General features: G+C 39.1%; 1 protein-coding gene across 1 annotated transcript in view; it reads right to left on the reverse strand.

The window, feature by feature from the left end:
* The window catches only part of si:ch211-225b11.4 (thyroid adenoma-associated protein homolog), a 38,698-nt gene that overhangs the window by 6,695 nt on the left and 5,516 nt on the right, over positions 1-26,487 (reverse strand). Inside the window, exons 7-28 of the mRNA XM_015606250.3 lie at positions 25,530-25,650; positions 23,871-24,013; positions 23,331-23,415; positions 23,105-23,241; positions 22,149-22,346; positions 20,568-21,285; positions 18,820-18,972; positions 18,425-18,534; positions 18,173-18,333; positions 17,372-17,526; positions 16,438-16,596; positions 15,723-15,880; positions 14,838-14,975; positions 14,621-14,725; positions 13,354-13,554; positions 12,052-12,202; positions 10,758-10,995; positions 9,387-9,626; positions 8,071-8,275; positions 6,533-6,721; positions 2,798-3,036; positions 1,834-2,004 (exon numbers count right to left, since the gene is read on the reverse strand). Coding sequence (XP_015461736.3) covers positions 1,834-2,004; positions 2,798-3,036; positions 6,533-6,721; positions 8,071-8,275; positions 9,387-9,626; positions 10,758-10,995; positions 12,052-12,202; positions 13,354-13,554; positions 14,621-14,725; positions 14,838-14,975; positions 15,723-15,880; positions 16,438-16,596; positions 17,372-17,526; positions 18,173-18,333; positions 18,425-18,534; positions 18,820-18,972; positions 20,568-21,285; positions 22,149-22,346; positions 23,105-23,241; positions 23,331-23,415; positions 23,871-24,013; positions 25,530-25,650 — 4,175 coding nt within the window. The remainder of the gene's footprint in view (positions 1-1,833; positions 2,005-2,797; positions 3,037-6,532; positions 6,722-8,070; positions 8,276-9,386; positions 9,627-10,757; positions 10,996-12,051; positions 12,203-13,353; positions 13,555-14,620; positions 14,726-14,837; positions 14,976-15,722; positions 15,881-16,437; positions 16,597-17,371; positions 17,527-18,172; positions 18,334-18,424; positions 18,535-18,819; positions 18,973-20,567; positions 21,286-22,148; positions 22,347-23,104; positions 23,242-23,330; positions 23,416-23,870; positions 24,014-25,529; positions 25,651-26,487) is intronic.

Below are 26,487 nucleotides of genomic sequence, written 5' to 3' on the forward strand. Positions count from 1 at the left end.
ACACACACACACACACAAACACACACACAGAGAGATTATCATTACAACGCACAACAGCTCTACCACAACAACCACACACTCTAAATGTTATCAGACTGTAAACAGGTCCACCTGAATGGGCTTGGTGTTGTTTAGTGGAAACCTGATATGGAAATGTGATAAGCAGCATTAGCCGCAGAGCGAACAATAGCACATTATTAACCACACTGCTCAACCACTGGCCTTTATCAGCAAGGGTACAAGCTTACAATATAAAACCGCTCCATTTATCCGACTTTTAAAGCAGCAGTCTTTTTTTATTTCTAATTTTTAGCCAGACAAGATTCCCAACCTATCACTAGTGATACCTCAACACCAGGAAACCAGTGTTGTGCCGAATTCAGCATCCCCGCCAGGAAAAGCACCACACACACCTGCTTCCTGGCTTTAACTTTACTTAGAAAATGAAAATACCCAAGATGCTGTTCTAAGCTACGCTGACTCGTAAAAAATAATGAAAAATAATCACACCATCTGCAGACTCTCCCGTAAGGGGGTGCTTTTCCATGGCAAGGTGCTGAATTTGGCACAACACCGGTCATAAGGACGCTGTGTGGAGCGGCTGTGTTATAATATAGCTTATTACTATATTATACTTATAACTCTAACTCCTGCTTTTTTCTCTTTCTCTCCTTTTTTATTTTCTCCATCTCTCTCTTTCACATGTATGGAGATGCCCTGTTCTGGATGTTCCCAGCCTGGCTCTCCACTGCCCGCTGTGTTGTACTCCGGCTCTGCAACCCTGCACTGATTACCATTAACACACTCAGAATCTGTTGGTCTGATGGTCTTTATTAGCCATAGCTCTATAATTTGGGCCAATCACATTTTTATATCCATAAATTAGTACCTTTTATTTTAGTTTATTACATTAATTACATTAATTAATACATTAATTACATAATAATAATTAATATTATGGGCATTAATTCTCTGTACTGTTTTTGTTCTGTTATTTGTTTGTTGTTTGTTATTTGTTTGTACTGAGCGGGTCAACCCGAGTAGGATGGGTTCCTCTGACTGAGTCTTGGTTCCTTCCAAGGTTTCTTCCTCTTAAAGGGAGTTTTTCCTTGCCACTGTGTCACCATAAAATTAGCATCTCTGTGGTGCTCCTTATAAGAGCTGTGGACCTGTTTTTCTATGTAAAGCTGCTTTGTGACAACCTTTGTTGTAAAAAGCGCTATATAAATAAAATTGAATTTAATTTAATTTAATTGAATATTACAAATAATTCCCTCATTCGTCAGTCTTTGACATTTTTGCTTAGTTTTTATTATTTGATGAGAAGTGTAATAAACTTAGTCATAGTTTTAATTTTCAAGTATTAATTTTTATTTCGTTTATTCATGAAAAATTGGTCGTCAGCGAAGATTCTTTGTCATAGATTTCGTTAACAAAGTTACGACTGCTGGTAGGTTTCCTGAATGCAACTGCAAAGCTCTACATTTTTAGTGTTTGCTATTTAAAAAAACGCACAAAAAAAAATAAACTCAAAACCACAGAATCTATTTACATTGATTTGTATTAAAAGTACTTTTCTACATGCTTGGTGCAATTACACATTCTCACCGTAGAGGGCTCAAAATACCCCAATTCCCCCCAAAAAACGTGCAGACTGCTGCTTTAAACACAAGAAAAAACAAACAAATCTGCATGCAAAGTGTACGCATAACTGTGGACAGGTAAGTAAGTAAAAGATAAACTGATCTCTAGAAGCGATGATTTAAACTAATTTTAACAACACTAATTAACAAAAAATTGTTGGAATGAAGCTTTGTGTGTGTGAATACCCACCTTGTGCTGAGAGCCTTTAGGGCTGTGCGGCTCTTCAGGCTGCTGGTCACGACCGCAGATCCAGTGAGGGCTAGAGATTCAGCACAGGCCAGTCGCAGAGCCTCAGGAGCCTCAGCACGCCGGTGTGTCTCCAATAACTCACACCACGGATTCAGCAGGGCCAAGTCCTTACTGAAAAATATGCATTAATACATTAAGTTTATTCTATTATTAATAGGACTCCATTAATTACATTTTCCAATCCACTGGAGTAAATGCAATAAATGATAAGGCATGTCATTTTTTTTTTTTTTTTTTGCATTTGCTCTGTGTATATATAATTTGGGCTAATCCAGCTCTGACACATCAGTCTTAATTTCTAATAGTGTGTATTTACACCTTTTGTATGAGTGCAACAGTATAAGCAGAGTATATGTGTGAAAAATATGAATTGTGGTATGCACTGAAATGTGCTTTTTACGTTTTTTCTGTATTTTAAAAACAATCTGGCTTACAGCTTTTTATTAAATTATCATATATTTTTTCCACCATAACAATGAAAGACATGTGATCTAAAGTGCTGTCCCTATGATTGGGAGATGGCTGGTTCTAATCCCAGTCTTGCAGTTTGCCATAAGCTGCGGGAGCCCTGAGAGAGCACAATTGTCTTTGCTCTCTCTGGGTGGGTAGATAGCACTCTTTCCCCTCATTACTCTAAAGGGTGATGTTGATCAGCACAAGGCTGCGTCTGTGAGCTGATGTATCAGAACCGAGTCACTGCACTTTCCTCTAATGTTACTTGGCAATGAGCAGCAGTTCAAAAAGTAATGGGAGTCTGACTTCACATGTGTAGGAGGAGACATGTGCTAGTCTTCAGCCTCCTTGTGTTGGGACTTTAATTGGCCTAGCTAAATTGGGAAGAAAATAAGGAAAAAATGTAATCATTAAAAAAGAAAATAAATGAAATGAATGAAAAATATCTCACCTTTGAGAGAGGAGCAGACTCAGAGCACACAGAGACTGGGAGAGGAGCTCTGGACCTCCTTTACTGTCCTTCAGATCATCCAGAATAAGCTCTACACACTCCTGCAGCTCTGATTCCTCAAGCCCAGAGAGGAGAGGCCCAGACTGGGTCAATTCTGGGCTCAGGACTTCCACTAGTGCCATCAGATACGCTCTTCTGTACTCCACATCCTGATCCAACAGCGCCTCCTTCAGGTTGGCCTGCACACAGAGTATAAAATGACATAAATAATCTGGACTTTACTGAGCCTTTACCTAACCTAGACTAACCTCCACACTTTCCCTACCAACACTATATGGACACAAGTATTGGGACACATGATTATTTATTGTTTCTTTCCAATTCAATGGTATAAAAATCCTGCTTTTGTTGGAGTAACTTTTTACTAGATATTGGAACACGGCTTATCCCAAAAGTATTAAATGTGATACATTTGGTTATTCTGATATACTTTCCTATATAGCTTTCCAAGCATATCCAGGATCTATTGTGCATATTGTTTTCTGTATTTCTGCATAAATATGACCTAAAACAGCTTCAGATTTTGGATGTTGGTGGTTTCCTCACATTAACTGCTCATTCCAGGTCCTTCTGCAACATTTCAATTGAATTCCATTGAAAAGGTGATACAAAACCCTTTTTCTCTGCAGTAAAATAAGTTACTTACATTCTGAAAAAGTGAGGGCTTTGAAATATCCTACAGGACTCTTGGAAAAGCTGCCTGTTTTCTATCTACTCCACTTAATAAGCCCAGATCAGTAACAGAAATTAACCCAAATTTTGCATGTTTGAAAATAGTTTTGTTTCGTTTGTCTAGTTTTTACATCTAAAGGTTTGGAGCACATGAACTGTTTGATTTGTATTCAGGAAAATATAGATTTTTAAATTTTATGGTTTTATTCATTATATTTTGGCTTTATCAGATGCTTAAATAGAAATCCTCAATATTTAGTGGTGTAATATCAGGCAGACAAATGATAAAAATCCTGTACTGTTAAAGGGTTAAGGTCAGGACTTCAAAAAATAAACTTTATTCTTCTTTAGTCATTCTTTGGTAGAAAGACTTCATGTCTGCTTAGGGTCATTGTCCTGCTGCATGACCCACTTTCTCTTGAGATTAAGTTTATGGACAGATGTCCTGACAGTTTCCTTTAGAATCCTAGAGGTTCACATACTTTTACCACTTAAAATATGTAATATTGGATAATTTCCCTGAATAAATAAATAAATTATCAAGTATAATATTTTTGTCTTCTTTGTTTAACACTTTCACTTGCAGTCGTGTTTTTACTTGGATCTCCATGGAAACCCGCGCCCAAAGTGTACAGTAATTACGGTGCGTGGCAGTGGACAAATTGCTATTTTATTAAACGTGAGGAGACAAAACTCAGATGTCAGTCCGGACAGGACTAAAATTACTGGAGGACCATGAAAAGATTCAGCGAAAAACAGTAGGTAATTCGGCCTGTAATTTTTTTTAGAGGACGTCTGAGAAAAAAAAAAAAACATACATGGTCGTTCCAGATGGGAATAAAATCACAGAGAATGCCCATTAAAAAGAAAATTACCGCCTGAAAACCCCCTGAGAAACTAAGCACTACTGTAGCAATATTGGAAGCTGATGGTCTATAGCCACAGCTTTATCTTGTCATTATAATGTCATTAAATCATGCCCAGACTGGACAGAAATGCTGTTAGAGACTGCAGAGAGAGGTGTTCTAGCTTGATAATGCTGCTATGTCATTACTACTCTATATAAAGAGCTATTAGGTGTGTATGTGTTTTAAAGTTTAAAGTTCACAGAAAACAGGTCCTTCACAAAGAGAACAGGGTGTAAGAGCCTGCCCGGGCCCAGCCTGTTCTGTACTGCAGGATTTCTCAACACAATAGCAGCGTTAATATGCCTCAATCGGCCAAGAGCACAAGCAGGGTATCAAACATCACCAGCCTGGCTTAAACCCCACAGAACAGAGCATTACTGCAGCTTTTACAGCACTAATTTCCTTCCATTGTGTTGGGTTTAATAATAATGAAGACAAATGGACCACCGCATGCAGAGTTAAGCTCTTACTGCAGTTAATCACAGAACCACCGTAGAGCCTAAAATATCCAATAGAGAAGCATTACTGTGTTTATTACAGTATAGAGTCAAGCCTAGGTTTAGCTAAATTGTAATACAGTTTTTTAGTAATACAATTCAAATTGTGAAACTCAAACAAACATATTAGATATATAGATGTATTAAACAGAGAGTGATCTGTTTTAAGCATTTATTTATTTTATTGTTAATAATTGTGGCTTACAGCCAATAAAAAAAATCAGTGTCTCATAAAAATTAGAACCGTATTTTTCGCACTATAAGGCGCATTATGCGACACTAGTAAGGAACATGTTTTACTTATAAATCAGTGCAGCTAAGTTCAGTTAATACAAGTGTAATTCTTAAAAATATATATTTTTTTCTTTTACAGTCATTTAGGTGAGTAAAGCACTTCAGTTTATTTACAGTGAGATTAGATTTTCAGATATTCACTATAGTTGGGTGCAGTAGTATTATAATTAGAAGCTAAACGCTAGCACTAGCCGAGTGTTCCGGTAAGCAAGGGCGATATTCGCAGATATACTTAATTCTGAACAGAACAAAAGAGCTAGCACTTAGTGTGGTTAGCGGTTAATGCTAATACTGCTCCAGTCCTACAGTCTACTACAGTCCAATAATACTCACCTCCGAAAGTCAAAAGAGCTAGTGCTTAGCGGCCAATGCTAATACTGCTCCAGCAGTGTTAGTTGGGGTTAGCAGCAGGCTACAGGCCGATAATACTCACCTCTGAATGGCGAAAGAGCTACTGCCTAGCGACTAATGCTAATACTGATCCAGCAGTGCTAGCCAGGGTTAGCAGCAGGCTACAGTCCAATAATACTCACTTCTGAATGGTGAAAGAGCTAGTGCTTAGCGGATAATGCTAATACTGCTCCGGCAGTACTAGACAGGGTTAGCAGCAGGCTACAGGCCGATAATACTCACCTCTAAACAGCGAAAGAGCTAGCGCTTAGCACAGTTAACGGCTAATGCTAATACTGTTGGAGAACTAAACTGAAAATCCTGTATAACGCTGTACTTCAGCAGAGTGGCTTTACTGCTCCTTAATACCTGACTGGTAAAACTGATACATAAGGCGCAACAGATTATGAGATGCACTGATGATTTTTGGGAAATTTTAAAGATTTTAAGCGCACCTTATACTGCTAAAAATACGATAAGCCCAATTGTTACTTTTGTCAGTGTGGGCAGTGTGCCAAGTCCTGCTGGAAAATGAAAGCCGCATCTCCACAAAAGTTGTCAGCAAAGGGAAGCATGAAGTGCTGTAAGATTTTCCGGGAAAACAAAACTGCACTGACTGCATTCAGAATACGTTTTAACATTGTTGTTTCAGTTATTTATAAATGATCAATTAATGTCTGTACAAAAATGTACTATTCCATGTGAGAAGTTAGTAGGACATAGATGAACCCTACACAGAACCCATCCTACCTCAAATGCAGCCTAGGCTTTAAAACAGAGCTACAGATTAAGCTTAAGCTCAGGCAGGGTCTAAATTGTAGATGTCAGCACTGAATCATGAATAAAATCCTGCTGAAATCTGTGCTTACAGTAAATCTGACTCTGTGTATAAACATGTTATAACCTCAGCTTACCTGGATTTCTCTCTGCAGCACTTTCTGCAGGCCGGTTCCTCTCCAGCCTCGCCCCTCCTTTACCCACCTGACCAGCGTGAGCCGTGCAGCTGAACTCTTACTGGAAAGATCCTGCCAAACCTGCTCCGCCCACTCAGAGTCTTCACACAGGAAGTGGACAGCTGTTTGGTGGAAGGAGGCCGAGCCGAGCTGCACAAAACGGACAGGAGATAAGAGGTTTAGACAGAAGAAAGAATGGTGTAGACTGTGGTAACTGTTCTTTATATTGCTGATTTGTGTTCTTGACCCCTCAGCCACTTAGAAACACAATGGCAACCACATGAGCCACCTAGAAATCACATAGTAACACCTGCACTATAGCAACTAAGTAATTGAGATACCATACCATCTAAATTACCACCTAGCAATTTCACAGCAACTACATGGGAATCAATAGCAGCCACCTAGCAACCACCTGGGATACCATAGTTACCACCTGGCAACACCATAGCAACCACACATCACTTAATTACTTAGTAACACCATAGAAACCACCAACTGAGATACTATATTGACCACCTAGCAACCACAACAGCAACTGGATGCTATATTGACCACCTAGCAACACTACAGAAACAATTGTCAGCTATCGGCAACATCATACCAATACCAACCCACTTGGACACCACAGCAACCACTGTGGTGGCATATAATATCAACCATCCAGGAAGAGCCTAGCAACTGCCTGACAACCACTGTGTGTTTCCTTCAGTAAATACACCTTTCGAGTTGGAGATATATATTTATATATATCACAATTGCACAGCTACTACCACAGCAACCACTTGGAATACCATAGTCACCACTTGGCAACATCATAGCAACCACCCAGCTCTTACTTACTTGGCAACACCATAGAAACCAACTAAGATACCATATTGACCATCCGGGAAACCATCTAGCAACCAAAACAGAAACTAGAGATCACATTGACCACCTAGCAATACTATAGCAACATCATACCAACCACCTTGGACACCACAGTATCTACCTGGAATATAATATCAACCGTCCAAAAAGAGCCTAGCAACTGCCTGTAAACCACTGCCAACCACCTGGAAAACCATAGTCACCACTTGGCAACACCATAGCAACCACACAGCACCACACAAAACCAATGAAACCAACAGAGAAGCCACACAAGACCATATAAACCACCTGAGATAGCATACCATAGCCACCACTTAACATCATACCAACCCCCTGGGACACCCCTGCATCCACCTTACAACTGACTGACAACTATTCTGTTCCTTCCTTCAGGAACTACACCATTCTAGTTAGAGGTCACATCTTTAGATTACTTTTTATATGTATTGTTTATAATTAAAAATGTATAATTGTTTTAACATAAAACAGAAATAATATAAGTATTTTCCAGGCTATGCTGTTTAGATTATTTATTTTACTACTGCATATAAAACAATACAAATTCTGTATGACTTTAGCATGTTTGAGCAACACTGTAACTGTTAATAACTTTTCATAATTCCAGGCACCTCCAGACTGTGTGGGGATCTGGTTGTCTCCTCCAGGAGCACAGAGCACAGGCGGCTGAGGAAAGTCTCAGAGCAGATCTTCCTCAGCAGTCTCAGCACAGATACGTACTCCTGCCGTACCAGAGCACACCGCTGATCTGAGGAACCCAACCACAGCCGCGCCTCCAAACCCTCCACCACAGGACGGAGAGAGGAGGAGCAGAGCCTGAGGAAAAACAGAGAAACATAGAAACACATTACAGAGATTATAGAGAATGACTGATTCATGTTTATTCTTTTTCTTTCTTTATTTTTTATCACTCACTGTTCTTCTTACAGTGAAATGAACAAGCATTTCAGCTACATTCTGGACTTCTTCACACTAAATATGCTAATGTTTAGATTTTACTGCTTAACTTATATGCGACAGACTGCACGATGACCTTATAAGGGCGCAATATGAATGAATGAATTTGAATACTTACATTTAGCGCCTTTCTAGGAAACAAAGTATGCTTTACAATTTATTTATTATTTTTTTTTTTTACCACACAGCCATTCATACTCAGCACGCATCCACACACCAATGAGAAGTGGCAGCCAATAGTGCACAGCTTACTCTCAACCGGAAACCACCGTCCACCCGTAGGACTGCAACGGGCACTACAGCATTTTACCCAGGCAGTTCATATCTTGGCACTCAGTCATTCATATTTTTTTATACCATAATTTTCGCACTATAAGGCGCACTTAAAATCCTTTAATTTTCCCAAAATCATCAGTGCACCTTATAATCTGGTGCGTCTTGTGTATGAATTTTACCAATCAGCACCAGCCAGCAGCGAGACCTGCTGAATTAGAAGTTCCTTATAATGTCTCTTAAAATGCGCCTTATACTGGGGTGCATCTTATAGTGCGAAAAAAACGATAAATTTACAGACACACACACAAACTTACATACCTAACACACAAACATACACACCAGATCAATTTACAGTATTACATTTTTCAGGGTAATTTTAGAGTACCCAATTTACCATGTTTCTGGACTGTAGGAGAAAACAAGAGAGACACTTGAAGAAAATGAAAACTCCACCCAGATAGGGACTTGAACCCAAGACCCCAGCGCTGGGAGGCAAACGTGCTAACCACTAAGCCACCTATATGATCATTATATGCCCCTATATAACACATGCAGTAATTATCATGATTGTTTGTTCAAAATAAAGGAAAATAATGTAGGTTAGATTTAAGAATCTGAGGATTCTCCTACAATCTGCTTGGATCATGTTTGATTCAGTGGTCAGTTTTGAGCTCGGTCCGTATGCTGTACTCACAGGTGAGAGTGTAGTGCTCTGAGCAGGACGGTGTTGATCTGCAGCAGTTGGCCGTGTACGCGGTTGTGACGGCACGGGCTCTCCGGCGACTCCGGCAGATCTCCCACCATCCGCACGACGCTCGCCAGATACTCCGCGGGTGGTATCATAGCAACCAGGGCTCGGGACGACATCACTCGCACTGCGTACACAGGACTAGCGGCTAGTTGGAGCAGTGGATGCAAGAAGGCTGACAGAGCGCTGGAGAAAAGAGAATGAGAGAATAATACAATTAATCAATTAGTCAATTAGAGCTGCACGATTTGGGCAAAATAACATGTCCACCAAACATAATTATAAACTTCTTTCCACATAAAATATTCCCAGGGTTCCCAGAGTAAATGCAGTTGTCAGTTTTATTTAAAAAACTTCAAGGAACAAAAAAAAAAAAAAAAAAATTGGGAGTGACCATGAGCCCAAAGACTACAAGCCCCAGCAATCTACGGACTACAAACACGGTGAGGTCGTGGCACATGTACCACAACCTTGTGATGTGCCTCTGGAAGAGCAGGCTGCGTAATTGCGCACACACACACACACACACACTTGCAGGCTATTCGCTGATTCAACTGAAAAAATTAGGTCCATTTAAATCATGATTTCAATCAAAAAACGATTAATCGTTCAGCCATACAAATCAAATCATACATCTCAATCAATACCGAAAAAACAAAAATGTAAATATCATTGAAAAGTTACTTCATCTCAGTAATTCAGTTTAAAATGTAAAACTCATATTATATAGATGTATTAAACACAGAGTGATCTATTTTAAGCGTTTATTTATTTTATTGTTGATGATTATGGCTTACAGCCAATGAAAACCCAAAAATCAGTGTATCAGAAACATTGAATATTAAATAAGACCAATTGGTACTTTTTGGCAGTGTGGGCAGTGTGCCAAGGCCTGCTGGAAAATGAAATCTGCACCTCCATAAAAGTTGTCAGTAGCAGAGAGAAGCATGAAGTGCTGTAAGATTTTGTGGGAAAACAAAACTGCACTGACTTTAGACTTGATAATAAAACACAGTGGATCAACACCAGCAGATGACATGTCTCTCCAAACCATCACTGATCATCAGTAAATTTTACATTTCATTTGTAAATCAAGGGATCAGAGTCTGGAGGAAGAGTGGAGAGACACACAGTCCAAACTGCTTGAGGTCTTGTGTGAAGTTTCCACCAATCAGTGATGGTTTGTTTGGAGAGACAAGTCATCTGCTGGTGTTGATCCACTGTGTTTTATTATCAAGTCTAAAATCATCATACATTTCCCGAAATTTAAAGATAATAAGCAAGAGAAATGACAGAGTCTTCCAGTCCACTTCATACCGGGTTTGCTCCTGAGCTCCAGGCTGAAGTTTGGCCAGCAGTGTGAGGACAGGGTAAAGGGAGGGATGAAGGCTCAGTCTGCTCTCATGCAGATCTGCAGCAGCTCTCTCTAGCGCCTCCTGCAGGAAGGGCTGCAGGGCAGGGTAGTGGCTGAAGAAGGCCGGAGGGGACATGGCATACTGGGCGGAGACGTCCTCACCGGCGGGTCGCTGACCCAACATCCGAGAACAGAGAGAACCTGCAGAAGAAAAAGTTTCAGGTCAGGAAAAAGTGAATGAATGAAAGGAAGGAAGGGAAAGGTTGTTCCAGCTTTAATCTAAAAGTCTGCAGTTTTTGTGTTCTTATCAGGGTGGACATGTAGAACCAACCCTGTACAGGCTTTGGGTTAACCTTTATTACAGCCCGTTTCACACCCTGAAACACTTCCTGTACTGAATCTGATCTAAAGAACCTTGCAAAAGTATTCATACCCCTTAAACTTCTTCACATTTTGTCATTTTACAACCACAAACTTCAATGTGTTTTATTGAAATTTGAAGTGAAATAAAAAAACGTAAAAGTGTGATGCTCAAAATTATATATATATAGAGTCAATTCTTCTTTATAAAATAGATCAAGCTCAGCCAGGTTAGTTGGAGAGCATCCGTAAACAGCAGTTTTCATGTCTTGCCACAAAAACTCAATGGGTTTTAGGTCAGGACTTTGACTGGGCCATTCTAACACATGAATATACTTTGATCTAAACCATTTCACTGTAGCTCTGGCTGTATTTTTAGGGTCATCGTCTTGCTGGAAGGTCTCATGTTTTTTGCAGCTTCCTACAGGTTTTCCATCTTCCCATCAACTCTGATTAGCTTTTCAACTCGGTCCTTGCTAAAGAAAAAAATCTTCCACACAGCATGATGATGCTGCCACCACCAGGTTTCACAGAAGGGATGGTGTGTTCCGCCCCACATAGCATTTTGCATTTAGGCCACTTCTTATGTTTCTTATGTCTATTTTAATGATGGTTTCCTTTTTTTGCCCCTCTTCTACCCACCTGAGCTGTGGATTTGGGCTTAATACTTTTCCACGTCACACTTTTTAAAAAGATTTTTATTTGATTATAATTTTAAAAAAGCATGTATCATTTTCACTCAACTTTGTGTCATTTTAAATCACAATAAAATACATTTAAGTTTGAGGTTGTAAGGTGACAAAATATGAAAAGGATCAAAGATTCTGAATACTTTTACAAGCCACTGTATTTAAAATCTATATATATATATATTTCAATTCAGAAGGGGACGCATACTGTAGAGTTGCAGCGCAGCGTTCCTCATGGCCCAGCAGGGGGAGCTGAGGAGTGTGAGTGACAGCATGGCGACAGCAGGGGCGTATTGAAGAATACTCAAACCCAGACTGGAGCCTTTCACCAGTGTCTGCAGAGTGTGAACTGCACAAACCTAAACAGAACATGGAGAGAAAAGATAGCAAAACTTTAAATAAAGCATAGATTAAAAACTGTATACACTGAATAAACCTATTCCAGGGAATGGCTTACCTGCTATTAGTTAATATGTGTCTAGGAGCATATGTTAAGTACTTGTCAACATCTAGGGCCCTATTTTAGAGATCTATAGCACACCGGTCAATTGCGGATCAAGCTGCTGAATCTAGAGCATGTCGGTGTGTCTTTGGTTTCGTGAGGGCACAACAAAAATGCACCTTGTGCAGCTCAAAAAAAATGTGCAAAAGGCATGTACTACCATATTTTTCGCACTATAAAGCGGACTTAAAATCTTTATTTACCATTCAAAGGTGAGTTGTAGCATGCTGCTAACCCTGGCTAGCACTGCAGAAGCAGCATTAGCATTAGCCCCTAACCACGCTAAGCGCCAGCTCTTCTGCAGTTCAAATGTGAGTTTACTGGCCTGTAGCCTGCTGCTAACCCTGGCTAGCACTGCTGGAGCAGCATTAGCATTAGCCTTACCATTCAGGGGTAAGTATATCGGACTGTAGTCTGCATGTCTGCTAGCTAATATCAATGTGGCTAACCGGAACACTCAGGGTTCCTCAGCGTAGCACTGTTGAGCGGTATTAATTTATTATTTAAGTGGAAATCTGATTATCTAAGCTTACCTGTAAATGAACAGAAGTGTTTTTTTTCACCAAAATAAACAGTTTTCAGGACAGAAATCTCATTGAGTAGATTAACATCCAGAGCTCGTTTGATTTTAAAAGAAAAACTTTTATGGGGTGCGGATTTCATTTTCCAGCAGGACAAATACACATTGTATAATATTCTACATTTCTGAGACACAAATTTTTGGGTTTTTATTGGCTGCCATAATCATGAACTATAAATCTTAAAATAGATCACTCTGTGTGTAATACATTTACATAATATGGAGTTTCACATTTTTAAAACTGAATTACTAAAATAAAGTAACTTTTCAATAATATTCTATTCTCATTTTTCGAGATGCACCTGTAATAGCTCCTCTGTGTTGGCCTGTGGGTTCCTTACTTTTGAAGACCTGGGTGAAATTAATCTTACAATGTATTTAAAGTGCTTCTATAACGAGCACACAGTATATAAAGCGTGAGAATGTACCTGTGGAAGGTCGAGAGTCTGGTCCCAGTCTGGGGGCAGCGGGGTTCTCGCGGTCTCTAACAGCGTGTTCACACTGAGAGCCAGCAGAGGACGAGACGAGCTGTTCTCTTCAGCAGCTAAAACCCCCAGAATGAGCATGGGCAGCCCAGCTGCACGCCTCGTCACTGAGGTGGCACGAGGGGACTGAAGAACTGTCAGACCCTGAAAAAAAACAGGGAAGAGGAACCAGATAAGCATAAATACAGTGGAGCTTAGCTTTCCAATTATTCTAAACAATAATTAGTGTAATTAATGGAATTATAAGTATTATTAACAATTATTATCATTGCCAAAAAAAAAAAAAAAAACATGCATCTCCAAAACGGTACTTAATTTTACAGAAGGAAAAAAACAACCTTTCTTAATGTTAACAGGGTTCTTGTTCCATTTTAAAATCAAACGTAATGCTTTTTAATAGCTCTTTAAGGCCTAAATAAATATAAAGTCCAAAAAATGTAATCAAAACTTCTTAAGTAGAAAATTATTTATTGCATTGAAAATTAACACTTAACATCTCCCATTTGTTAATTTAGTTTTTAATTTTGTTCCATTGTGATGCAGAACGTTAGGATTTTAGCTAGCTCACTGCTAATGTTAGGTAGCTCTTCGCTAACCCTGTTATTTTCTGTACCTACAGCTAATATACAGTAAATTTAAGATAAGTTAATACCTTAATTATAAAGATTTTAATTTAAGACATTTTAAGACTTTTTAAGAACCCGCAGGAACCCTGGTAATTCATTTTTGGAATAAAAAAAAGGGGGACTCCGAGTGGTTCAGCAAACTAAAGCATGGCTACTATGATCGCTGGTTCGAATCCCGGTCATGCCGCTTGCCCTGAGAGAGCATAATTGTCCTTGCTCTCTCTGGGTGGGTAGGTGGCGCTCTTTCTCCTCATCACTCCTAGGGTGATGTTGATCAGCAAAAGAAGGCCGCGTCTGTGAGCTGATGTATCAGAACCTAGTCGCTGCGCTTTCCTCTGAGCACGTTGTGATGCTACTCAGCAATACTGCATCAGCAGCAGTTCACCATCATTGAAAAAGTTTTTTAAAGCATTTCTATTAGTCCAGCCATAGTTAAATAATTTTAACCTGTGTGAATGTGACAAAGTCATGTATTAAACATAAAAAAACCCATCAAAATAAAATGAAGATACATGTTTTTTTTCTGAACAAAGACACACTGCATGATATTGCATACTGAAAGATCTCTCTGCTTTGTCCAGTACCTGCTGTAGCATACGGCTGGGGATCTCTCGGAGCTCTGGATCAGGACTGCCAAGCAGAGCAGCACAGAACTTCGTGAATCCAATACAGCAGCCCTCCACTGCCCCCTACAGGAAACAGAGAGAAATGCATACAAACACTAGAGCTCTAGGTAATGTAGGCAAACTTTACAACATGATCGTGTTAAAATGCGGTAGATTAAACCCTGCTCATGCTTACCCAGTGTCTACATTTGAGGATAATATCCTTAAACACTCTGGAAGCTCCATGTAGATCTTTCACAGTTAACAGCGGTGTGTTTTTACAGGACACTGACAGAATCCTCTCCACCAGCGAGCCCAGAAATATCCCGATTTCCTAAAACAAAATAACAATGACATAAATCAACACAATTCAGTCAATGGGTCAATTTTAAAAAATAAAAAAACTAAATACACTACCAGTCAAAAGTTTGAATACACATTCTCCTTCAATATTTTTCTATATTTCTTTATTCATTTTATTTTCTACATTGTAGATTAATATTAAAAGACATAAAAACAATTAAGGGAACCCTTATGGAATTACGTATTAAACAGTAAAACAAAGTTTTAGTCCTCCACATTAATTCCCTGATCTAAACCTGATGAACTGAGATGGTGATTTGAGGTGATTTAATTGGGATGAGCTGGAGCTTCACAGCGTGAAGGAAAAGCACCAACTATTGTTCAGCACCTCCAGAAACTCCTTCCTTCAAGACACTGGAAAACTATTCCAGGTGACTCTCCCTCATGAAGACACTGAGATTAAAATACAAAGAGTGTGCAGATCTGTCCTTAAAAAGATGTGCTACTTCTAAGAAGAATCTAGAGTATAAACACTAAATAAATATTACATTTATAATGTAAAAAAATCATAAAAAGAAAAAAAAAAAACCACACTGAATAATAAGAGGCGTGTCCAAATCTTTGACTGGTACTGTATATAAAATAAAAGATTATATAAAAACTGTATGTAAAAACTTGAATCCACATAAAATAAAGTCTAATTTGTAGATTTAGTTATTATGTGCATATTCTATTAACAGTTCTGAAGTAAACTAAAAAGAAAGAATATGTAATATACCTTCAGTGTGACCCAGCAGCAGGTCAGCACCAGACTGTGTTCTTCTGATAACAGTACATTCTCGTCCCCTTCCTCATCGAGCCCCGCCTCACCCGCACCACTCTGACCAATCAGAGAGCTGATGGCGTTCCCCATGTCGCAGAACGAAGGTGGGATCTCTGGTAGGAAAGGAAAATATGAGTCTGGTATTAAAGGATGGAAAAAGTACGAAAAAAAAAAAAAATCTGAGTAATAAGATTATAAGGTTGACGGTGCACCTTATGTATGAATTCTAGCAGTCAGGTATTTAGGAGCAGTAAAACCACTCTGCTTAAGTATAGAGTTATACAGGAGTTTCAGTTAAGTTCTCCAGCAGTATTAGCATTAGCCGCTAACTGTGCTAAGCGCTAGCTCTTTCACTGTTCAGAGGTGAGTTTTATTAGCCTGTAGTCTGCTGCTAACCCCTGCTAGCACTGCTGGAGGAGCATTAGCATTATCCACTAACCGTGCTAAGTGCTAGTTCTTTTGCCGTTCAGAGGCGAGTACATTAGACTGTAACCTGCACGTTTACAGTGTTAAAACAAGCTAAAATAGACCAGAAATAGACGTTTATTGATAGTATGATAGTATTATAATCCGGTGTGCTAGATAGTGCAAAAAATACAGTAAGCAAACTGCATATGACCACAAACACTGAAAAAAGAGTGAAAAGGTTTATTCAGAGTGGATGGAATACCTTTGTCCTGCGTGTGCTGATCACCGTAGAGCACGCCCAGCAGGAGCAGAGTGATCTTCTCCAGCAGAGACAGCAGGTCTGCAGTCACACTGGGGGTCAGAGCTTCAGTCAGAGCTCCAGGAACCTCCAGCATACATCTCTGCAGAGCACCGACTACACCTACAGCCAATCAGATAAATATAAACACACACATACATCGTAAAATACAGTAACACACATACAAACATGCCAGACAACTACACAAAAACTTATTAGAGGTGAAATAATAAGATAATATCACAATTTTTCATGGTATTTTTGCAATAACGATACTCTTGTCGATATGACAAAACACTGAATTTAAAAGACTTTTTTCAAGAATGCACTACCTCAACAAAATAAAATTTTAATTTTATTATTGCATACAATATGCAATATAATACAATATGCAATAAATAATATGGCACACCCCTAACTGAGATATTTTAAAAAATACAATAATTTTATCAGATTTGTAACAAAAGTCAATGATCCAGAATATCATGATACTAATATTAATACACTCCAAGTATCTCCATATATCCAGGATTAAAGTAAATAAATGATACTGTACAGATATAATCAGTCTCTAGTAGATATATAATGGGAAATGAGAACAGTCTGAATTTTTCTTTTGCTAAAAACAGTAAAATTAAAAGTAGTACCCAGATGTGATAGTTAGGGATGGGTGATATGAAACGATATTTCCGGGTATAATATAATAAATCAACATAAATCGTCAGAGCAATGCTTCACAAATCAGGAACAAAGCATAGAGACAGTTACTCCAATAAAAGCAGAATAATCTTTTTTTAATACTCTTGATTTTAGAAGAAACTAAAAATGATCAGGCTGTCAATATAGTGTATTTAATGCATTTCAAAAGCTATTTCCTCTGTCTTCTTTCTGGCATTACCGTGCATAGGTGAGGAGCGTGCAGCGAGCAGCATGTCCTCTCTGGCGGTAACATAGTGCTGCTCCAGGCTCTTCAGCAGGTGTCCAATCAGCTTGGCCGAGTGCATCTCACCTTGCTTCACACATTCTGCCACCAGTCCATCCAGAGATGAACACCTAGAGTGTAATGGGATTGTTTTATTAGCAGCATAAACAGCATTGTTTCTTGAAAAGCTACAGTAGCAAGTAAATAACTTATAATATATATAAGCTTTTCTTTATTCTTTTTTACTGAAAACTGGCTGCTTTAATGAGTGATCAAAGCAACTGATCCAAAATAGACCTTCAAACTTGATTAAAATTGAGGTTGACCAAATGTGCAAATGTAGATCCCTTCATCAAACGAAGTCTACTAGTTAAACCTGCTTTGTGCACTCTAAGGTTTTCAACTGAAGAAAAGGCAATGGAAGAACTTCAACTGATCTTGTGGGTGGGCCTCTGGTGGTGGTTGATAGCTGAGGGGTGGTGCCAGTGTGGTTCTACGCAGGTTTCTTTCAGCTGAAATCTGATGGAGAATTTTTTTAAATGCTCACGAATTTTGCATATCATGTCCCCTTTAAGATAAGATGAGAAAATCCATTAACAAGAGAGATATGTCTGGGCCCAGGAACACCAAGAAGTACCAGCTGTCAAACATGGTGGTGGGAGTATCATGCTCTGGGGCATGATTTGCTGCTAAAAGCTGGTACATACATCCTTGCTAGAAATGAGGTTATACAACATATGAGCACATACAAACTTAAAAAACAGTTTACTAACTCACTTCTGTAGCAGCAGTTTGCTCATCAGCGCCCCCATCTGGGCCTCCTGCACTCGTGGGCTGCACAGAAGTCTCTGAGCCCGGCTGAAGAGCACAGTGACCACGTCAGGCTGCAGAGAGCAGGGAAAGAACCTCACCAGCAGCTCAGCGGCCTGCTCACGGATCTGAGAGCAGAAGAGAGAGAGGAGTTTTAGTATCATTAGTATCCTAACAGAACAATTTTATTAAGGGTTTTTTTAGAGGGTAGACTTGTACCTCATTAGTTGCATCCTCCAAACAGCCAATCAGGACCAACTGTCTTGAACGGGAGAAGAAATCCCATTGTCCCCTTTCCTTTGCCCAGCTTATTAGAGCAGCCATGTTCGCTAAAACAAGAAAATGAACAAACATTTGCAGGATGATTTTAAGGACTTTAAATTAAAGCAGCTCTACACTAGGACTGGTAATTCCTGCTCATGTGTTCCCTCTACTGTCAATTCACTAAAGAACATGCCTTACACATGCATTTCTGGACAAGCTGAAAGGGAAATAAGCACATGGAATTCTTAAACAACAATAAGCTGTCCTTGTAAATGTTATATAGAGTCAAACAGAGTTATATCGTGCAGTTTCTAGTGCAGCTGAAACACTGTAAATGAAAGGGGTTTTACCTGGTGGTTGGCCCTTCTTCCTGTCTGGACTCCAGCTGTCTGAGCAGGTCTCTAGAACAGCATTCAGCAGCAGCAGAGCCGTCTTCTTCCTTTGGAAACTGTTACCAGGAACTAAAAAGTACAGAGGAAGCTGGGCCAGCCACTCAACGAAGTCTGTGGGAGAAATCATCTGTTAGGTCACATAATACAAATTTCTATGGAGGTTGCCATAGAAATTTCATAGTTATTGGGACCAATCACAGTGAGGGGGAGGTCTCAGAATAAATGCCTTGGTTTTTGGGACCAATCAGGCTAAAGGAAATGTCTCAAAAATTTTTAATAAACTGTAATAAAGACCAATCACAGCAAGCATGAGGTATTAGAAGAAATGCCCTGGTAATTAGGGCCAGTCTGGGGGAGGTCTTAAAATATATTACGACCAATTCAAAGCTGAGGGAAGTCGCAATAGATATTTCATAGTTATTGGGACCAATCACAGTGAGGGGGAGGTCTCAGAATAAATGACTTTGTAATTGGGACCAATCAGACTAGGGGAGGTCGCCCCCCAAAAAAACCCACTGTAATAAAGACCATTGTACAGTAATTAACACGGACTTAATTATTTGGTATTTTGTGGTCTGAAGCAAAACAAGAATCAAAATCTCTGGCTCATTTCTCAGCTCTGACTTTGAGAGAGAGATTTTGGTTGTGGCGGGTAGAATCTCAAACAGGAAACAGGAAATACTCCGTACGGTAGACTATCCCATTTCAGTACTGCCATCGCAGCCTCCCCATCCTTCAAAGGACACACCTTCGTAGACCGCGTCCTTTGAAGGATACAGCCCCTGAATTGAGACACAGCTATGGAAACCAGGACCAATTCCAGTCTGAGGGAGGTCACCACAGAAATGTCATAGCTATTGGGACCAATCACAGTGAGGGGAAGGTCTTAGAATAAATTGGGACCAATCAGAGTAAAGGGGGAGGTCTTACAAAATGTAACTGTAATAAAGACCGATTACAGTAAGCATGAGGAAATAGAAGACATGCCTTGGTAAATAGAACTAATTATAGTCAGAAGGAGGTCTTAAAAATATGAAACTGTAATAAAGACCAATCAAAGTCTGGGGGAGGTCTTAGATTAAATTTAATGATAATTAGGACAACCATAGTCAGGGAGAGGTCTCAGATTAAATGCGCTCATAGTTAGGACCAATCACAGTCACAGAGAAAGGTCTCAGAAGAAATTACATGGAAACTGGGACCAATCACAACCAGGGGGCAGTCTCAAAATAAATGTAATGATATTTAGGACCAATCACAGCCAAGGGGAGGTCTCAGAAGAAATTACATGGAAATAGGGACCAATCACAACCAGGGGGAGGTCTCAAACTTCATAATTGGGACCAATTACAGTCCGAGGGAAGTCTCAAACTTCGTAATTAGAAGCAATCACAGTCTGGGAGAGGTCTCAGAAGAAATGACATTGAAACCAGGACCAATTACAGTCTGAGGTCGCCATAGAAATTTCATAGCTATTGGGGCCAATCACAGTGAGGGGGAGGTCTCAGAATAAATGCCTTGGAAATAGGGACCAATCAGAGATAGGGGGAGGTCTAAGTAGTAGTAGAGGTTCCTGTTACATGACATTTTGACCAGAAAAATGCTTTTATATGTATTTCTTGACCTTATTTTAGGCAACATTTTAGGGTAAGGAGAAAACTAGGCCTTATTATTGGAAAAATAAGGTAAATATAACAATGCCATACCTACTCCTTGTTCAAGCTCCCTCTCCTGGTCCTCAATCAGCCCTTTCTTGCTCTTTTGACCCTTCAGGTTCGCCAAACAGCTGTCTCGAATGCGCACCAGGAACTTCCTGATCCCTGCCTGGAGGTGCTGGCGGAACGGAGACGACTCGCTGTTCAGATTCAGAGGCAGGAACGTCCTCATGGCAGAGTATTCAGCCAGTGATGGAGCTTCTTTAGTTTTTGGGCTGCAGCAGAGAAGACTGAGCGCTGCCAGTCGAACACTGTCGTCCAGAGAGGACAGGGCGAGATGCAGAGTCTCCATATTAACACCGCTCTCCTGAAACCAGGGAGAACGGCCACCGGTTGTCCGCTGGGCGCTCATGATGCAGGTCCAGGCTCTGAGGTGTCCCCGGACAGCGGGGTCCAGGGCAGGCAGCAGGGTGTGGAAAGCTCCAGGGAAACAGCGCAGTGTGCAGGGCAGCAGGTAGCTGGAGGCGTTGTTCTGCAGGAGAGTCACCTCAGAGGTCAGGGCCTTCAGGACGGTGGGCTGCCATCGCTGAGCCCACCGATTGGCCAGGTGTAGCTCAGTGGGCAAGACGTCTTTTGCTGGACCAATGGTAAGCTCTCGTCTTTGTTCCTGAAGGAGGGATTTGTAGATTTCAGAGGCACAAGGTGTGAGATGATTGGTGGAGAGGCACTTGAGGATGTGAGAAGGTAGAGCGGGATATTGTTCCAGAACCTGAAAAAAAAAAAAAAAAAAAAATTGATTCAAACCAAATAGCTCAAATAACCCACTTCAGAAGGTGGTCTGAGACTGCGTTCACACCTGGTAAGTTTTAGCATCTTGAATATGAGGATTATATCTAGTTGTTGCCAAGTCATAGATAAATGCGTACAAATGTGTAAACATATGCAAGACTCATTTAAACCAGATTCAAATTTGATCACTCAAACAGACTACTTCCGAAGGTGGTCTGAGACCGTGTTCATACTAAAGATGTGTAAACTGATCATGTTTGAAGGCTATATATGGATAATGGCTAGTCATATACTGAATAAATGCATGTGTATACCCACCCAAGGCTCATTTAAACCAGATTTATATTTAAAATCATACAAACAGACCATTTCTGAAGGTGGTCTGAGATCATGTTTACACCTGTTCAGTTTTAAGAATTATATCTGGTTATTGCCAAGTCATAGATAAATGTGCATAAATGTGTAAACATAACCAAGGCACATTTAAATCAGATTAAATTTGGTTACTCAAACAGACTACTCCAGAATGTGGTCTGAGACCGTGTTTGCACCTGGTAACTTTGCGCATCTTCGTCGCACACAGCAATTAAATTTTAGTCTGAATAATCAAAGATGGATTTGAATATAATAGACTAAATGCATGTGTATAAATTCCAATTAGAATACAGAGTCAATATGTCTTCTTAAAGAGAAATTACATTACAGTGAAAGTCTATGTAAAAAAATACATTTTTAATGGCATTTCTATTGGTCCATTTCTGTTTGTGCATACTGTGTGCATACACATTCCAGTATATAAAATTTATAAGTAATTATTTTTTGAAAGGCCAGGCTGTTTCTTACCTTGTCTGTTCCTATATATGGAAGAAGAGCACTGAGAGGTGAGTATTTGGCTTTAGATTCGCAGGGCAGCTCTGAGATTCTGTGCAGTAACTCCATATAAAGCTGTTTCTCAGAGTCTCCAGCATGCTGACAGTCCAGCTCATAGATATCCAGATACAGACAGACAGCTCCACGCACTGCCTCAGATACGCCCTCTAGCTGCAAATTCAGAAATCAAAACACACATACAAAATAAGAGATTACAACAGCTCTTAAATAAAGTAAATCTATAACTAAAACCTACAAATAAAGAAAATGAACTCCAATGATTTAAGAACTGACCAAACTGGATGAAGTCCAGCGTATTTAAAACTAAAGTTTAAATTTAAAAGAAAAGTTTTGTAATCTGACTTAAGTGCTGCTACTATGATCGGGAGATCACTGATTCGAATCCTATTCATGAAGCTAGCCATCAGCTGCCGGAGCCCTGAGAGAGCACAATTGGCCTTGCTCTCTCTGGGTGGGTACAGTAGATGGCATTATTTCTTCTCATCACTCTTAGAGTGATGTTAACCAGCAAAAGGCTGCATCTGTGAGCTGATGTATATGTCTGACCTTACATGTATACACAGCTAAGTAGCAGCTGAATGGGTGGGACAATTGGCCAAGCTAAATTGGAAGGAAATGGGAAAATGTAAAAAATAAAATTATCTAAATATTGTGAATATAATATGTTTACTTTATTGTCCTATCCCTAATAAACCTGACAACACTACAGTAACAACCTTGTAGCAACTGTGAAACATGGTGGTGGTAATGGTAGTTCTGCTATTTATTAAAATTCATCAAGAGAATGTCAGTTCATCTGTCCATGATTTCAAGCTGAAGCACAGTTGGATCATGCAACAAGACAATGACCCATGTGGTAAAAGTTTGCATAGTACCACATTATTTAGTTAATAATTTTATAAAATTACCGGGCTCTCCGCACTGTTCCAAATCATCTGTGTGAGTGTGTGTCGCAGGGTTGAGCCTTCACCAAGTAAAGGAGCTCCATTTACCTCCCAAATCTTTGAGAGACATTCTTTCACACTTCTCAGCCACAGAGTGAAAACTGCAATCAAAAACAACCTCTGTGAAATTCATTCTCCTTAGTCAAAAACTCACACAGTACAAAATAAAACACTTGTACGGGTGAAGTACCTTGGAACACATGGTACTGACAGTCCAATTTCTCCCTGTGCAAAGCGGAGATAAGAGGAAATAATCCATCCAGGAGGAGACACACCTGAGAAAGAAAGAGGAGGATGACACGAAAGATGATGGAGGAATCTAGTAAAGCAAATATCCACTAAAACTCAGAGCGGTCCAGTGGTATAAAGCACTGCCCCTATGATCGGGAGATTGCTGGTTCGAATCCCAGTTATGCAGCTTTCCATCAGCTGGCGAGAGAGATAGGAGGGTAGATGGCGCTCTTTCCCCTCATCACTCCTAGGATGATGTTGATCAGTACAAGGCGTCTGTGAGCTGATGTATCAGAACCGAGTCGCTGCGCTTTCCTCTGAGCGCGCTGTGACGCTACTCAATAATGCTGCATCAGCAGCAATTCAAAAAGAGGCGGAGTCTGACTTCACATTTATCGGAGGAGGCATGAGTAAGTCTTAACGCTCCTAGCTCCTAACGCACTAGTGATGGGGGATATAATAATAAATAAATAAAATAATAAAACAATTTAAAAAGTACCCCATTGTTCTTCGGCCGACTGGTGAGGATCTCCTTCCTGCAGCAGGTCAGCAGACCTCTGGCTACGGCCAGTCTGTCCACGCCATCAGATACTCTGGAACAACAGTCTAGCTGCAGGCCACCCACTGTTAAACTCCACTGATCTATACACACACACACACACACACACAACATTATGTGAAACAATAAGATTAAAAATAACATTATTGGATCAATAAAACTTAACCTAAGTGAGGTTGTAAGTCTCAATATCTGACCTATATCATTCAATGCAATGTGAAATATAAAATTTCACTACAATTCTATTTATTTTGGAACAATTTAGAATTTTTCTTGAAAATCAGTATAGTCTAAAATCTAATGAAAAACAAGTATCTAAATTTTTGTCGATTTTTAGTTTACTACATAATTTGAACAGACAAAGTCTCCCTTACACTGTGTTAAAATTTCTTGATGAACAGACCAAAATAAATTGTCCAAAATGACCTGAAATAAACTCTTGACATTGACTTCTATTTGAAGTTACATCGGCTTTATCTCTCCTGTAAAGTTGCCATTTTGCCATTTTTTTTTCATTGGACAGCTACAATATAGAAAATTAAACAACTAGTTTATTGTGTGTGTTTCAAAATAGCCTGAGAAATTTATTTTGGTCTAAAATTAATAAATATATTATTATATACTGTTGTATTATACTAAATATACTTGGCTGTAAAATGTATATGTGTATAAAAAAAGCAATTGATATATGAAGACATATAGTGACTGTCATGCAAAAAATGGCAAATTCATAAGAGAAAATAAAACCTTGACTTTCAATGGAAGTGAAGAACTTCTGACACAATGTAAAGAACACTATTTATTATACAGTATTTGTGGAAACACTACACTAAACTGCTCCAGATTAAAATAATGTAAAAAATGGAAAAACAGCTAAAATGTAGATTGAGGTTTCTGCATGTACAGTACCAGTCAAATGTTTGGAGACACAGTAAATTCAGTGTTCTTTTCATTATTTTAAAATGTTCTGTATTGTAGATTAATACTAAACTCATCCAAACTTGAAAATAATACATAAAAGTATTTACTAAACAAAAAATTGTTAAATAAACAAGATTCTTCAAAAGCAGCTCCTCTTGCTTAGATAGAGACAGTTTTGCACATCTTGGTTGGATTTTCTCACTCAGCTTTATGAGGTAGTCACCTGGAATTCAGGCTTTCAGTTAACAAGTACTTGAATTCCTTGGCTCTTAATGTGTTTTTGAAGCATCATTTGTAAAGTTGAGAATAGGTAGAGTTACAGGTATACAGTGAATAATGAATATTTAAGTAATGTTCTAATTCATATTATGGTATGTAAAAAAAATACTTTAAGAAATGAAGGTGAGTCAATCTGAAACATTTCAAGAACTTTAAAAAGTATCCTCAAGTGCATTTGCCTTTAGAGACCATCAAAAACGTTATGATGGAACTGGCTCTCATCAGGACCGCCCAGTAAAGGAAGAGTAAGAGTTTCCTCTGTTGCACAGGATAATCAGAGTTCATCAAATGCTTCTTCACAGAGTATAGTTTTGGTTTGTTTAACACTTTTAAGTAACTTTATGATTCTTTATGTGAACAGGGACAGATGGAGCTCCTGTCTGTTCAGCTGAAGCTCACCCCTGCTGGTAACCTGCAGCAGACTCCAGGCAGATGAGCCTCCACTCTCACTGTCTGTTGCTGTGGAGATCAGCATGGCAACTGCGGTTCCTGCCAGCAGGCGGGTGTCCCTGTTGGAAGTCTGAAAAACAGTTCAGTATAACTCAATATGATCACATGACACTGCTTTATGATACATAAATTCATTATGATCTGATGGTTATGAATAAAAGGTTAATGACGTGTGTAGCTGTCTGCTTCAGCTTCTGGCTATTTATGGTATTTTTGAATCCCTATCCATTGATAAACCTCATTAAACACTTGATTAGACCCTTAGGCAGCTCTTTTAACTAAAGATATTTTTATCATAATCACTAATAGACTGTAATGTCAGTCACATGGATTCCAAATACAGTGCCAAAAAAGGTTTGTATTACGGGTGGGTGATATGGCCCTAAAATAATATAAAGATATTTCATGGTATTTTGGTAATAACGATACTCTTAGCGACATGACAAAATACTGAAGAAAAAAAAAACTTAAAAAAACTTTTTAAGAATAAACTACTGCAACAAAAATAAAATCAAATTTAATTATTTTATACTATATGATATAGAATAACTGAGATATTAAAAAAAATAATAATTTTATTAGACTTGTAACAGAAGTCAATGATCCAGAATAAGAGTCATGATACTAATAATAATGCACTCCAAATATCTCCATATATCCAGGATAAAAGTGAAATAAATGTCTCTAGTAGATATATAATGGAAAAATGTGAATTTTTCAGAGTGAATTTTTCTTTTTTCCCTAAAAACAGCAAAAAAAAGTAGTACCCTGATGTGATAATTAGGGGTGGGTGATATGGCACGATATTTCAGGGTATATTAACCTTCAATATATTCAAAAATGTTGTACGATATGGTATGGCACACCCCTAATTTGTATCCTTTGGAATTATATATTTTTCCTGTAT

This window comes from Astyanax mexicanus, chromosome 22 (assembly GCF_023375975.1).
Source record: "Astyanax mexicanus isolate ESR-SI-001 chromosome 22, AstMex3_surface, whole genome shotgun sequence".
Lineage (NCBI taxonomy): Eukaryota > Metazoa > Chordata > Actinopteri > Characiformes > Acestrorhamphidae > Astyanax > Astyanax mexicanus.